Consider the following 15,215-nt stretch of genomic DNA (forward strand, 5'->3'; position numbering starts at 1 on the left):
ATTGAAATATATATATAAGATTAATTTCGAGATGTCAGTTATATGAACGAACAATAAGCAAACTAATTTACTACATAATAGATCTAACATCAAGCAAAGTTTAGAATAGACCAATCACCTTATGTGACTTCGGATTCAACTGATATACTAACTGTGTAAATAGATTAAGGTTTTGTTATGTTCTACGAGTTATAATTGAATCTAAAATTGCATTCAAATTAATCACTTAAAAGATAATGAGATCAATTGTGTATCCTGCACTTTTAATTTTTCAGAATTTCTATGCATACATGTATGATAGCTATTCTCAATTGATAACCACTGATCAACTTGATTTTCAAATGTTACGTATTCAATGTCATTTTCAAAAATACATTATATTTAATGTAACTTGTCATTAAGGAGATAGAAGTGTAGATATAGCTTTCACTCCTTAAAAATAATGTATAAATTATGTGTAGATTTACGAAGTATTAAGTTTATATTTTTAAGGCATAAATTCTTAAACAGAAGGAAAGTATAATTATCACACTATAATATTACATTGTTTATAAGGTCTTGTGGTTAATGTAAAATATTTTCTTGTAAAGATTCTTGTCATTGTACAATAAAATTTTAAATTATATAATATAAGTATATTTTATATTAATTTATGATAATATGTTTATATGTAAGTGTAGAAAATTGATGTAAAATTAAGAAAATATATAAATTCTAATAAAATATGATAGAAAGAATCGCAAATTTATGTAAAATACAATTCTTTATTTTTAAATTTTTGTTTTAAAATTTTAAGGATACTTGTAAAATACTTGTATAATTATAAAATTGTAATTGTGAATTATTCTATACTTGTAAAATTATTATGACATGCTTATCATATCTATATTATACTTTATTTTCAAAACAAATCATTGTTATTACATTTAATTTCAGGAGCTAAAAAAATTATGAATATTAAATTTGAAAATCATAAAAGAAATTTAGTATCTTGTGCTTAAGTAATTATAAAATGCATTAAACGTTAAATTTATCTTATATTTTATAGTTTGTATTAGTATTATTGATCTATAAGAATAATAAATTTTTAGGGAAATTTCTTCAACTTTAAAACTTAGTGCAAATAAAATTTATCTATCCAAATCTGTTTAAATAATCTTTTTTAAATAAATACCGTTTGACTAAATAAATTGGTTTCTACTATGACAAAACATTGCGAAATTTTTAGATTTTATTTTATTAACTAGAAATATCTCGATTATGTTTGCAATACATTTTAGTTATAACTTTCCCATTTTTACTTTTTATAATTTATGAATCATGAATTAAGATATATCAATGTTTTTAACTATGATATATATACGACACCATGTATTACTTTTATAATGTTAATAGTGTTACATAATAATATCAAATAAAAATATTAAAAGTAATAATAATATCTTTTTTAAATTCTGAACACTGCTTATATTTATCACTTATGTACAATATTTCATGTACGATACTATAAACACATTGTTATATCAAAAACTTTCAAGGCAAACAAAATTATTAAAACAATGAGAAAACTTAGGTCACAAAATTATGTTTTAAAAATCTATACACATATTAATGATAAGTACAAACTATTTAAAATTTCGAACCTTTTAATTCAATAAATATCATAGTTTCTTTGGAAGATCGTTTTGAAGAATTATTACAATTATTAAGTTTTACTGAATTTTCTTATTGGAATGCAAATGAAGGTAAATTCATTATTGAAATACTTCACTACATTATATGTGTATATATTGGATGAATACTACTATCAACATAATAAAAATACATAATCTTCTTTTTTGTTTATATCGCATCGTTGCACGAGCAAACGTTTAATTAAACAATAGGCACTGCACGAAAGTACCTTTGCCTTATCGAACGAAGCAAAAGCACCAGATTTTTATTAAATATTATTATTTACGGTGATTTTTTTTAAGGAGCCTCGTATCAGTATCACTTAAAACATTACAATATATGTATGTATGTATGTGTATATGTATGTATGTACATGTACATATATACACACATCAGCATGTAATACTTCTGTGAGAACAGGTATCAGGCGACCAAGTTCGATTAATCTTGGTATTCAGCGATTTTGTACAAATTATACTTTGTCTACCTCGTCATGCTAATATAATAATATACGGAATACGCAACACAAATAATGTGTAACTATTCAATTTACGTTTTCAATTAAATTTTTATATTAATTACATACAAATAACAATCTAAAGAAATTTTTAATAACAATGTCCATTAAGAAAATCTGGAAAATTGTATTTTACGAAGTTGTATTTATAATTGAAACTTTGGCGATCCGAGAACATGTACATATACATCAAGTAATATACTATTCATAGTTGAGCGTCGGTTAGTCTTTTACTTTTCAATCCATACTTATACCCTGCTGTGAGTTGTTACCCAGGCGCCAACGCAATGAAGCACAATTAATGTGATCTAATGAAAATATAGGGACGTAATATGTATTCTGATCGTTCGTACAAATTTATACTTGATATGATTTTTTTTTTTTCTTTGTTCTATTGTAATGCCATACTCAACAAATAAGTTTTCATTTGGCATCTGTTGATGATAAGACAGCTTCCGATGATGCATTTTTTAAACTACACGAGATTTTATAATCACTCGAAGACTTTTCATTTTGTACGGTAGTAGTCGCAAGTTCTGTATTCTTTACGTTTCCTTCACACTTGATGTCTCTAAAATTTTTAATATGTATGCAAATATATATTATACATTATATTTTTATGTGTATAATAATATATATATATATATATGTTCTTTCCTTACCTGTTATCTACAATTTTACTTGGATTTGCATTTTTATCAGCAGTACAACTGGAAAACAAACTACTTTCGGTACTTTGGTGCTTTATATTTGTTTCTATAAATGAAGCAGTACTATCAATTGAATCTCCAATTTTCATATCACCTGCTCCAATAGCTTCTACAGTTACTTTGTTCCCCGGTGCAGTTTCCATTTTATTCTCAATTGTTGCTGTATTCAACATTTCTTTTTTACCATCATCACTCAATTTATTATATATTATCACAGAATTTTCCATGTTAAGAGTGTTTTCAAAGTTATCAAAATTTGCCCAACCAGTAGATTCAACTGGTTCTGATGGAACAACATCCCATGGGCTTACTTCAGGAAGTGCAGTATTGGTAGATAATGGTTCCATTGAATTCCAAGCTGAGGTAATAAATATTAATGCAGCAATGTAATAAATTTCAAAATGATTGAATTAAACATTAAGAATCCTTATGCTTAACAGTAATAGCAAATAAAAAATTTATTTTGTATGAAGTAATAAAAATAAAAGTAATCATGAAAATTAAACCATACGCTCTGTAGAATCAATTTCCATATGCATGTCTCGTGGATCTTCATCATCCTCATCAGATGAGTTAGAATCATTATGTTGTTGCTTTGTTGGCCAATCACGTTTATCCACCACTGTTTGAAAAGTAAGTTCACCTTCATCACCCCATTCTACTCCTGTGTTACAATCTTCCAGATCAGCCTTTTGTTTTTGCTGACATATCTGTGTAAGTTCATTAAGAATTTAGAAATTTGTGATATTACAACTAATAAATTTTTATTAATATTACTTGTACCTTATTGAACATATCTTCCCTTTTATCTAGGTCTTCTTCACTGAGTGTAAAGGCCAATGTTGTCAAGTGGTCAACTGAGTTACTATAATAGCATTTATGAAAAAGGTAAAATGTTATAGAGATGTTACTTTATATTAATGAATTATAAAAATGTATTATATTACTTACTGAAGAGCAGCATCGCGATCATTAAATTTATCGTCGACAAGTCCGAAATTTTCAGTAAATCGTGGTGTTATGTGCTGTTCCAAATAATTGGAGTAAAACTATTCATGTTGTACAATATTATGAAAAATAATAATACATTATATTTAAAAAATAAATATCCTATATATCTATACATATAAATAAAATAAAATACATATATCTATATATCTATACTTCGCACTGCATTTTTTAATTACACATAATATTTATTTTATATATAAATATGTTACTAACTTGTTCCACTCGCTGAACCTGAAGAAACTCTTCTTGGGGGAAAGAACTATATTCATTTGAATTTTCACTGGAATTTGTCATGGTTGCCTGGATGTTTCCACCCTAAAAATTCGGATTAAAATGTAAATAATGATAATAAATTCTAATATTAATATAAAATGAAAATTTATGTAATCATTCATATATACCAAAGGAATTTGATGAGTTTTATTAATTTTTGTTAATTCCACATTCACAAAATTTTCCCAATTATTAAGACACTCGGGTAATAAATTATCTTTTAAAAATTTATTTAAATGTTCACTTTTCTCACATTGATTAACAATGTTATTCGCAATGTTTATTAAATGGCCCATATATCCCTGTTTACTTTTAATTTCTTTATTTCTAAAATATAAAATATAATTGTTTTAATAAAACCATTGTATTACTCTAAAATATAACTTGATGTAATATCTTTTTTATTATTACTATTTAACATACTGTTTACTATCATTTTTATCCCATGCTTCCAAAATTCGATCTATTAATCTGCATTTATTAAATATCTAGAAATTAGTTTAATAAAATTAATAAAAGATATTTTCTCTTTGAGACATATATCTTTAATCTTATTGATTAGAATACTTACATTAACATAAATAATGTCATTTGTATCCTTAAAATCACAATTAATAGCTAATGCCAGGCAATATTGTACTTGAGTATGTAGAAAATTGTTCCATGTATATTTAAAAAATAAATCCTTAAAGTAACAAAGTAAACCATTCATCATTTTTAGTAACATAAATTAAAATTTTTGTTAGTATGAAATTTACTTACAAGTAACGTTTGGAATGTTCCTAATTCTACTAAGGCTTCATAAACCTTCACATTTTCAGTTGTCATTAATGTCGTAAACAATTTTGCAACATGTAAACGCGTAAGACCAACTGGACATTCTAATACACCAGTAGTTGTTTTGACGGGAGGTTTCTGTAATATAAAAAAGTATTCTTAAAAAAATATATTAAATCAAATCTTTTTCAGTGCAAAAGTATTTAACTTTTATAAAAATATTAAATTGTTTAGTGAATGTATAATATTGAATATGATATTTACATAAGGTGGATCTAATAGTAATTTATGAAACTGTTCTAAATAAGGCAAAGTTGCATTTGATATCTTTATCCGTTTTTCACTATCTATAATTTCGTCTTCAATATCATTTCCATGAACACTATCCTCATTTCTTTCACTGGAAATTTAAATATTACTTTAATAAGATATGTACATTTCTTTGCAAGTAGTTAAAAATTTTTTAAAATAATTTACATCCTTACTTGTTAGCTTTTGGTAAAAGTGTAAGAAGTACCTGAATTCCACCAAGAATACTACTTTCTAGTTTTTCTCCAGTTAAAATAGTCTCTAGTAACAGGCTTACTGTATCTGTTCTATAATTAAAGATGTAATTTAAATATTTTACACATACTAATTTTACTTAACATTATTTGTTTTATTTAATACATACGACTCAAGAGTGTTTAAAATAGGATCTGAACTAGTGGGTGCTGTAACCGTACGCTGATATTCCCTTGCAGCAATTATCATATCACAAAGTAATTGTGCAGCATTTGCATGTTTGCTTGATTCAGAATTTGGAGATAATAATTTTATTACTCTTTGCACTAATTGTTGACTATCCAACCACTGTTAAAGTAAATAAGCATATAAAATTTGAAATAAGATATTTGGATTTATTGCAAAATAAATTACCATAATCAAGAAAATAAATAGTAAATTAAAAATTAAATTATTAAATTACATTCTTAAAAAATAAGAATTTTATAACTTCTTACATATAGCATATTTTGCCGCATATTTCCTTCAATCTGACTAACAAGTTTCAGTACTAAGTCCATAATTGCAGATGTTTCTAAATGTTGTAAAAGCAGATCGACGCATGTTTGACGACTTTTTAAAAACTCTAAAAGCTGCAAACAAGTGAACTGATACGAATACCAGTTCTGATGGAAAAGAAGGAAATATGGGATTTGAAGGTTTAGGTTTGATCAAGGAGTGAAAGAAAAGGTAATTTAGTGTTTAATATTTATAATACAATTATACTTTAATTACAAAGATTATTATTATTGTGTAAAACTACTTACTATATTGTTCTTTATATTCAATTTTAATAAATTTATTATATTAACTTATAATCACCTGAACAGCTTTGCGACCGATAAGTACTCCAATAGTTTTGCTAAAAAATGATGCCAAAAGAGGATTTAATGGTTGGTCCGTATCAATAAAAGAATAAAGTTTTGCTAACAATGCCTTGTTGCCTAAAATACAATAAACTTTTATTAATGTCATTTTTGAAATTTAAGATTATTGATATTTAAATTATAAACTTCTTGATCTTGCAATTTTTATCATAAAAAAATTAAGTTTTTATAAGTATATTCAAAGAGATTTGTTCAAACCTGCTAATCTTTCATTTAAAACTGCTACATCACAAGTTAGTAGTTCACAAGCTACATTTGGATATTTATAACGCCAACGTTCTTCTATATCTGTTGATGGTTCTTTAGTTGTAAGTATTATTAATTCTTCCATTACATCAGCTCTTGTAAGACTACAAACAATATCATATAAAGACATTTATATTTATTATTACTAGATATATACTTTAATTTTACTTACAATTCAATAAGTTTTTTATTTTGGCTTTTACATTCTTGTAAAATATCCTCTTCATCCATTAATTCATGTAATGTAACATCCTAAAGTGTAATGTAACATCCAAATAATAATTGATGTGTACAAAATATAAAAAAAATTAAATTTACATTCTTTAATGTTAATATAAATGAAAAGATTAATATCATTAAATTATATTTAATCAATTATTTAAAAAATAGATTATCAAAAAAACATAAGAAGTTTATATGATATATCAATATTCCTTTCATTGACTATAAAAACAAAACAATTTATAGTAGCATAGTTTAATATTAAATAAAAAGATTTATTAAATTAATATAGAAGAAATAAAAATGAAGAAATATGTATAAACATTATAAGCATGAAATATTTGAATCTTATGGTAGTCATTAAGAACATTATAGTTTTTAAGAAACGCATCTATTATTCATTTTCATCTAAGAAAAATAATATTTTTACATAAAAAGTTTATTATTTTAAAACATCTCTTGGAAATTATTAATATTTTTTACAAATTTTTATTATTAGAAGGTATTAAAACTGTACAAAAGAAATAGTATCAAATAAATCATAATACACATAATTTTGAAATCAGGAAAATAATAATATAACACGAAAACTCATAATTAAAATGTATATAATATTCTTAAATTGGATTCTTAACAAATTTTTTAAACGTGTGAGATTCAAATCATTAAAGAAAAACTGTTTTAACCGAAAATAGGTTTTTTTACCTCTTTGTTGAGAAGAGCCTCAATATTAGGAGATGACACGTAATTATTTGCCCAAAACATGATGCGACCGCGTATCTCACCTTACTCGACCACGATACGATTAATCAGATGTGAAAATAATCACAACATTGAAGTGGCCACTAAAAAAATAATGTAATGCTTCGCGGGATAAAGAGCCAACTAACATTGCATGAACGTATTAGGACTGTGACGATGCTGTGAATAATTGTTGCAACAACCTCACAGCGTCCCTGTGAGGAATAAAATAATAGAATTCTTTTTTTTTGACAAAACAGATTTCAAAATGTCACTTTTTCTTCAAAAAGCAGGAACTCTTATTAAGAGTTGTTTCAACTTTGACGTTTGCCGCAGAAGTAATACTTTGCGATCGACTTTCAAGGAAAGAAATGTACCTTATTTCAGAACATTTGATTTTGCGATTGAAATTTAGGTACTGTTTTCATAGCGAGCAAATAATATAAATTAAACAAAAAAATATTAATATTGGAAGTAAAAATTCAAGAAACACAATTGAACTGTATTTTAAATAATATACTCTTTTATATATTATATAATAACAATACAATCGATGTTAAAAACATCGAATAAAAATATATTTTTAAAAAATCATAAAACAATGTTAATAGGAATTAATGCATAATTGTATATGATATTCTGAAATAAAAATTTAATTGTCACTTTGTTATTTACTATTATTATTTACCATTATTATTTATTATTTACTATATTTATATACGATATATAATATATATATGAGATATAATATATATGGAAAAAAGTTTTTCAACAATTTGTTACAATTTTTTAGTACGTCTTTCAAAAACTTTAAAAAATTTTAGTGACGAACAGAACATTGCTGATTTTTTGTTACAAACAATATTTAAGTCAATTATTTAGTTACATTTATTAATATGTGTAGTTAAGAAAGTATTACATACTATACTACGAAGAACAATAACTTTGCTTTAATAAATATATTTGTATCACGTGGTTGTTTTAATTTAAGAGTTAAACGTTTTGTACTTTTGAAAAGGTTTATTTTATAATATGGGTAAAAAAGATAAAAACAAGAAGAAAATAAGTGGCAGTGTAAAAACTGCACTTAAAACTGAGAAAAAATTGAATGTTAAACAAAAAAAAGAATTAGCTAAAATTGGAGAGGTTAGACTAATGTATAAATATGTAGAAATTTTTTCTTTTTTTTTTTATTTAAAAGATATTTAATTTTTTAATTAAAATGTTATTTAATATATAATTATGAGGTAAATTTAATAAAAAATAATATTAATTTATTCTTATAAATTTTAGGATGATATAGAACAAGTTATTGCTCAAATTGAAAAAGAAGAATCTAGAAGACAACATGTTATTGAAAAAACAGTATCACCACCATCTAGACGTATGAATTTTACTCTAACAGCACATCCTTTTAAAGATGAACTTATTATGTTTGGTGGACAATTTTATGATGGACGGACGGTAATTTAAAAATATTTTGAATGTTGACATAAAATTTAAGAAACAATAATAGAGTTTATTTTAATTAACTTTTTTAAGTACTTGGTAAATATTACATTTGTCCATAGACATTTGTTTATGGAGACATGTTTATGTATAATTTAAATAAAAATGAATGGATGATTATAAAAGCACCTGGTGCTCCACCTCCACGTTGTGGTCATCAAGCATTAATCACAACAGCAAATAAAGGAGAACTATGGATATTTGGTGGTGAATTTACAAGTCCATCAGAATCACAATTTTATCACTATAAAGATTTATGGGTTTATCGATTTGCAGAAAAAAAATGGGAAAAGATTTTGTATGTTTACCATATAACAATTTTAAATATTTCATATGTAAAGCTTTTTTGTTGCTTAATGTTTTTAATCGTTATTTAAGGGCACCTGGTGGGCCATCAGCCAGAAGTGGTCACAGAATGGCACATATAAAAAAACAATTAATAATTTTTGGTGGATTTCATGATAATTTAAGAGATTATAAATATTATAATGATGTACACATATTTAATCTTGAAACATATGTATGGCATAAAATTGAAGTATCTGGTAAAGTTCTCTTAAATGTAGTAAAGAACAAATGAAAAATTTATGTTTAAAATTATATTAAAGTTATATCATATACAATTACAGGTACTCCACCACTTCCAAGATCTGGGTGTATATTGTTGTCAACACCTGAAAATAAACTTCTTCTCTATGGTGGCTATAATAAAGAAAGAGTAAAAAAAGGTGTTGATAAAGGATGTATACATAGTGACATGTTTCTAATGGCTCCTGAGAGTAAGTAATTTCTTTACATAAAATATCTCATATTAAAATCTTAAATAACGTTAAATATTACATTGTAGAAAATGATCACACTAGCTTGAAATGGAAATGGATATTTATAAAACAGTCTGGAATTAAAGTATCACCACGATGCAGTATATCAGCTACTTTGGTTCAACCTAACTTGGCTTATTTATTTGGTGGAGTTTTTGATGAAGAAGTTAATGAAGAGGAATTCAATGGAATATTTTATAATGACTTAATAGCTTTAGATTTAGAAAAATTCCAATGGCACATAGGTAGTTAATTATAAAAAAAAGTTCTAACAAAAATTACAGTAGTTATTTATCACTGCTTTTAATATTATAGTAAAATAAAAGAATATATTATTATTTAATATCAGTGACATTAAACGGAACAAAAGATATAATCACACGGCGTCGAAGGAGAAAACCGAAAAATGAAGAGGGACAGAAAAATGATATAAAAGACGAAGATAGCAGTGATACGGAAATAGAAGAATCTCCTTCTAACACTATTGAATCTAAAGTTACTGATGATGATGGAATATTCACAGTTACAATAGGTTCAACATCAACATCTGCTATTGATAAAAAAGAAAACGTATATAAAAATGTGTTTGTTCCATGTCCAAGAATAAGCTCTGGACTTGTTGTAAAGCATAATACTTTATATTTATACGGCGGTATGTTTGAGGATGGAGATCGACAATATGTACTCAGCGATTTTTATAGTTTAGGTCTTTATATCATAATGTTATATATGTATATAACAGAAATTTACAAAACAACGTTTTTTTAATATTTACTTTTTTCCTTTAGATTGTCGTAAATTAGATGAATGGAGAATAATATTAAAAGATGATACGTCTTCACACATTTGGTTCGATTCTAGTGATTCTAATTCAGACAGTGAACATACAGATGACAGCCATGAAAATGATTCTGTAGATGAACAGATGGATATTGATGAAAACTAACGATTCTAATGTATTGTAAAATAAAATTATTTAAATACAGTATGTTTTAAATTAATTTTAGTATTTAATTTGATTTCATACTTTATATCTTATTTAACTTCAATTAGATATAATTGATTCTGATTATCCTTTTAAGTTGTTTAATTTTCTTTCCTTTGTGTAATTGTGTTATTTAAAACTTTGTTCTTAAGTTCTTCTAGAACAAAGGAATCCTAAAAATAAAATGTGTAATAGATATAAATCATCATATCTAAAATATATGTATAACAAAAAAAACTTTTATAGTTACCTTTGTAATAATAGATAGTGTACAATCAGAAGTATAAGGATAACAAACACTATTTTCATTTTGTATATAATTATTTTCTGGGAATATAACAATATCATAAATTTTACTTCCAGCTTTAATTAAATTTATCACATCATTATAAAAACTTAAATCTTCAGACTTATTAATTATAATGTGAACTATAAATAAAAAAGTTTCTTAATTTCTTAATACATTAACATGTATGTAATATAATATATAAATAATTACCTTGTAGATTTTTTCTATGACTTACTAAAATACTTCTAATTTTTAATACAATGCTTATGACTTTATTTACTCTTTCATCAAGAGAAATGTCTCTCCATTCACTGAACTGTAATACATTGTGAATATAAATTTATTATTATACTAAAACGTATATTAAAATATCAATATATTACGTGTTCTGGTATTGGATACTCTATTTCCATTAATGATGATATTGACATAAATTCTGGAAATGTGTTTGATAATCTTTTATACAAATCATCAGATATATATGGTATTATAGGTGCAGATGCACGTAAAAATACCTCTAAACATTTCCTCAAACTGTATGTATGACTTGTATGTGTATTTATGCTTTCACTTTTAAATCCCCATTTAGTTGCTTCCTAGATATCAGATTAGTTATACGTAAACTGTAATTATATTTTTAATACTTTCTTATATGATGTCACATGTCTTAAATAATAGTTTAAATTTGAAAATTACTATCTTACCAAATAAAAGTCACAAAATTCATAGTATAAGAAGTTTCTCATTGCTTGAATGGCTATGTGAAAATTTCGTTTTATGAGCGAATCATTGATTATATTAATCATTAAGGATAGTCTGCTTAAAATCCATTGATCAATAATTGTCAGATTTGTAGGTTTTTTATACTCTTTATTCCATGTCATAAGTAAGACATATTTGCTTGCCTGCCAAATTTTATTTAAAAAGTATTTGTTTGCTTGACATTCCATAATATCAAAGTTAATATGTTCATCTGTTTAAAGATAAATATTTATGATGCAATAATTACAATGTTAATAGGTGAAGGGAAAATATTATAAGTTAATGTATACAAACTTTTAATATTATGACTACATAATGTCATGCGTAACGCATCTGCACCGCATTCTGGTACACCATTAGGAAACAGTTTCTTATTTGCCTTTAACATTCGTTTTAGAGTAGATTTATCAAGAACACCAGCATTATGACCTTTTTCTGTTTGTGTTGTGAGCTCCTACATATATTATAATATTTAATGTAAATAAAATATATTTTAGAATGAAACACATATTAATACATACATTTAAAGTAATACCATTGATAATATTTTCTGGAGAAATAATATTTCCTAAGGTTTTAGACATTTTTTTTCCATAAGCATCACATAGGAGACCATGTAACAAAACTTCCTGAAATAATAATTTTTAAATTATTACAGAAAAAAGAAAGTAAAAGGGAGGGATATGGGTATTAAAAAATAAATTTTACATCAAAAGGCAGACGATCAGTCAATTCTAATCCTAGCATTACCATCCTTGCAACCCAAAAGAAAAGAATATCGCTTCCTGTTTCCATTAATGTTAAGGGATAATATTTTTTAAAATTTGTTGTCTGAAAATATATACTATAATGTAATGTAATGATAATTTACATATTATTTAATTATTATGACTTTGTACTTTTTCTGGCCATCCCATTACTGCAAAGGGAAGTATAGCAGAAGAAAACCAAGTGTCCAATACATCTTGATCTTTATGTAATTTTACACATGAACCATATTTGTTTTGTACAATAGCCTCTGCATCATCTTCGGTTCTTGCAATTATCCATTCACTTTTACTTTCTGCTGTTATACAATATGCGGGAATAGAATGACCCCACCATATTTGTCTTGAAATACACCAATCTCTAAAAAAATATTATAATTAAGAAATAAATATTAATTTTTTTTACATATTGTGTATCTTTTTTTACCTGATATTAACAAGGTAATGACAAAACGTTTTTTTATGAATAGTAGGTATTATTTTTAGATGACCCTCCTCTACAGTTTGTATTGCTTTTTGTGCCATGTCTTTGCACTTAATAAACCATTGTTCTCTTGGTAAATATTCTACAATATCGCGAGACCTAGAGCACAATGGTATGCACATCTTATGTTCGCTAATACTTTTTAGAATTCCCTTATTTGACAATTCATTTAAAACTTCCCTTCGTGCAATAAATCTTGGCAATCCCTGAAATTTTATATTCCAATACAAAAGATTATATTAGAAACATTTGTTACATTACAATCTAGTTCGTTGAATAACAGCATTTAATACTTATTATTATTATATATAATAATAAAAATATAATTATTTAACTAAAAAATACTTTGAATTGTTTGCCTCTTTCTGTTATGTTTCCACATTCATCGATAACTTCAATAATTTCTAATTGATGATTATTTGCAATTATGTAATCTAGAGGATCATGTGCTGCTGTTATTTTCATTACACCTAAACTCATAAAAAAGTTTTTATTATTATTATGCACTATTCAAATCAACAAGATCTTGAAACAATTGAAATATATTTACCTGTACCAAATTGTTTATCAACTAAAGAATCAGATATAACAGGTATATGTGTTTCTCTTAAAGGATGCCAAACTTGTTGTCCAATATATTTTGCATATCTCTCATCATCTGGATGAACAGCAATTGCTACATCTCCAAAAAGTGTTTCTGGTCTACTAGTTGTCACTATTATCTCATGTTCTAAGAAGAAATTAAAATTAATTTATTTACAGAAATTAAATATTATATACAGTATGAAAAACATATTACTTGAATCTTTTATTGGATAAGCTATATGTGCTATTTCTCCAAATGTAATCTTTTCCTTATATCCTGGCACTTGAAGTTCTGTTTTTTTATTAATATATAAATGTTCCACTTCAATATCTGATATTGTGCTGTGTAATGTAGTAGACCAATTAATCAAAGCTTTTTTTCTATATAATAAATTTCGTTCGTTTAATATTAAAAGTGCTTCTATTACAGCATTATTATGATTCTAAAATTTCAAATATAAAAGAATACATTGTTTTTTTAAAAATTGAGATATTTCTTATAGAAAATATTGCATTCCATACTTCACTCATTGTAAAATACTCTCTGGACCAATCTAAACTAGCACCTAAAGCTTTTAATTGTGTTCTTATAGAATTTTGCATTTCGTTTCTCCACTGCCAAACATATGATAGAAACTGTTCTTTTCCTATATCTGATTTATTAATCGCTTTTGTTTTAAGTAAATGTTTCTCTACCATCATTTGTGTTGCAATTCCAGCATGGTCAAAACCTGGTATCCATATTACAGAATGACCATTCATTCTATACCTAAATGCAAATTATATTTCAAACTGTTCCTCATTTTAATATTTGATGCATTAATAATTTTTAGTGAAGATACCATCTTGCTAATATATCTTGAATCGTAACAGTTAATGCATGACCTAAATGCAATGTACCAGTTACATTAGGAGGAGGTAAAAGCATTTTCAATGTTGCTTCCTTATCATTTTTTACAGCAAAATAATTGTTTTTTTCCCAAATTTGATACCATTTATGTTCAATTTCTTTAGAATTATATGTTTTTGGAAAATCTAAGGAGTATAGGTAATACTTTAATACAAACATTGTTTTTCTTTTAAATATCATATCATGTAAACTATACCTGATAACTGTTGAGTAGTAAATTTATTGTAAGAATATTTATAACAACAATTGAAGCGTGGTAAACTATTAAATTGTACAGTTTTCATTATGAATTAAATGTATTACAAATTACTCTACAAATTAGTCTTTCTTTAATCCAAATCCTTAATGGCACATAACCTATAAAGCGAATATCACAACATTCATTTAATACAATAACAGACGTTAATAACGTCTATATAGCTATACTCAAATCTGTGGCAGAATAATTTGTGTTAAAAGAATAGTATACATTCATTCAAAATATACCTATAAAACCTATTAA

At 25.3% G+C, this 15,215-nt stretch overlaps 3 protein-coding genes across 6 annotated transcripts; 1 reads left to right on the plus strand and 2 right to left on the minus strand.

The window, feature by feature from the left end:
• Window positions 1–2,358: 2,358 nt before the first annotated feature.
• Window positions 2,359–7,976, minus strand: fmt (phosphatase 6 regulatory subunit 1-like protein fmt). 4 transcript variants are annotated; one of them, XM_017897670.1, is made up of 19 exons: window positions 7,566–7,976; window positions 6,811–6,890; window positions 6,591–6,742; window positions 6,328–6,449; window positions 5,964–6,131; window positions 5,636–5,814; window positions 5,448–5,558; window positions 5,227–5,362; window positions 4,948–5,100; window positions 4,757–4,870; window positions 4,609–4,673; window positions 4,314–4,512; window positions 4,126–4,227; window positions 3,853–3,950; window positions 3,685–3,766; window positions 3,413–3,611; window positions 2,854–3,259; window positions 2,605–2,762; window positions 2,359–2,499 (listed from the first exon to the last, which is right to left on the minus strand). In XM_017897670.1, exons 1-18 carry the CDS (start codon window positions 7,623–7,625, stop codon window positions 2,615–2,617), a joined length of 2,574 nt encoding a protein of 857 aa, XP_017753159.1. In that variant the 5' UTR covers window positions 7,626–7,976; the 3' UTR covers window positions 2,359–2,499; window positions 2,605–2,614. The 4 variants fall into 4 exon arrangements, with proteins under 4 accessions (XP_017753159.1, XP_017753160.1, XP_017753161.1 ...); XM_017897671.1 differs by having other exon boundaries at window positions 2,600–2,762; XM_017897672.1 differs by having other exon boundaries at window positions 2,359–2,762; window positions 3,853–3,926.
• A 657-nt stretch (window positions 7,977–8,633) lies between these two features.
• Window positions 8,634–10,910, plus strand: LOC108545909 (kelch domain-containing protein 4). Its single transcript, XM_017897728.1, has 8 exons — window positions 8,634–8,747; window positions 8,895–9,065; window positions 9,173–9,408; window positions 9,489–9,655; window positions 9,740–9,889; window positions 9,958–10,176; window positions 10,281–10,637; window positions 10,720–10,910. The coding sequence occupies exons 1-8, from the start codon at window positions 8,634–8,636 to the stop codon at window positions 10,875–10,877; spliced, it is 1,572 nt and encodes a 523-aa protein (XP_017753217.1). The 3' UTR covers window positions 10,878–10,910.
• Window positions 10,911–11,017: 107 nt separating this feature from the next.
• Window positions 11,018–14,997, minus strand: ValRS-m (Valyl-tRNA synthetase, mitochondrial). Its single transcript, XM_017897644.1, has 16 exons — window positions 14,910–14,997; window positions 14,646–14,838; window positions 14,326–14,572; window positions 14,018–14,246; window positions 13,769–13,948; window positions 13,564–13,688; window positions 13,162–13,424; window positions 12,867–13,095; window positions 12,676–12,798; window positions 12,489–12,596; window positions 12,262–12,421; window positions 11,910–12,178; window positions 11,589–11,801; window positions 11,416–11,521; window positions 11,167–11,345; window positions 11,018–11,089 (listed from the first exon to the last, which is right to left on the minus strand). Exons 1-16 carry the CDS (start codon window positions 14,995–14,997, stop codon window positions 11,018–11,020), a joined length of 2,784 nt encoding a protein of 927 aa, XP_017753133.1.
• Window positions 14,998–15,215: the final 218 nt, after the last annotated feature.

The sequence above is a fragment of the Eufriesea mexicana genome, unplaced genomic scaffold, assembly GCF_001483705.2.
Source record: "Eufriesea mexicana isolate 0111107269 unplaced genomic scaffold, ASM148370v2 scaffold572, whole genome shotgun sequence".
In the NCBI taxonomy this organism is placed as follows: Eukaryota; Metazoa; Arthropoda; class Insecta; order Hymenoptera; family Apidae; genus Eufriesea; species Eufriesea mexicana.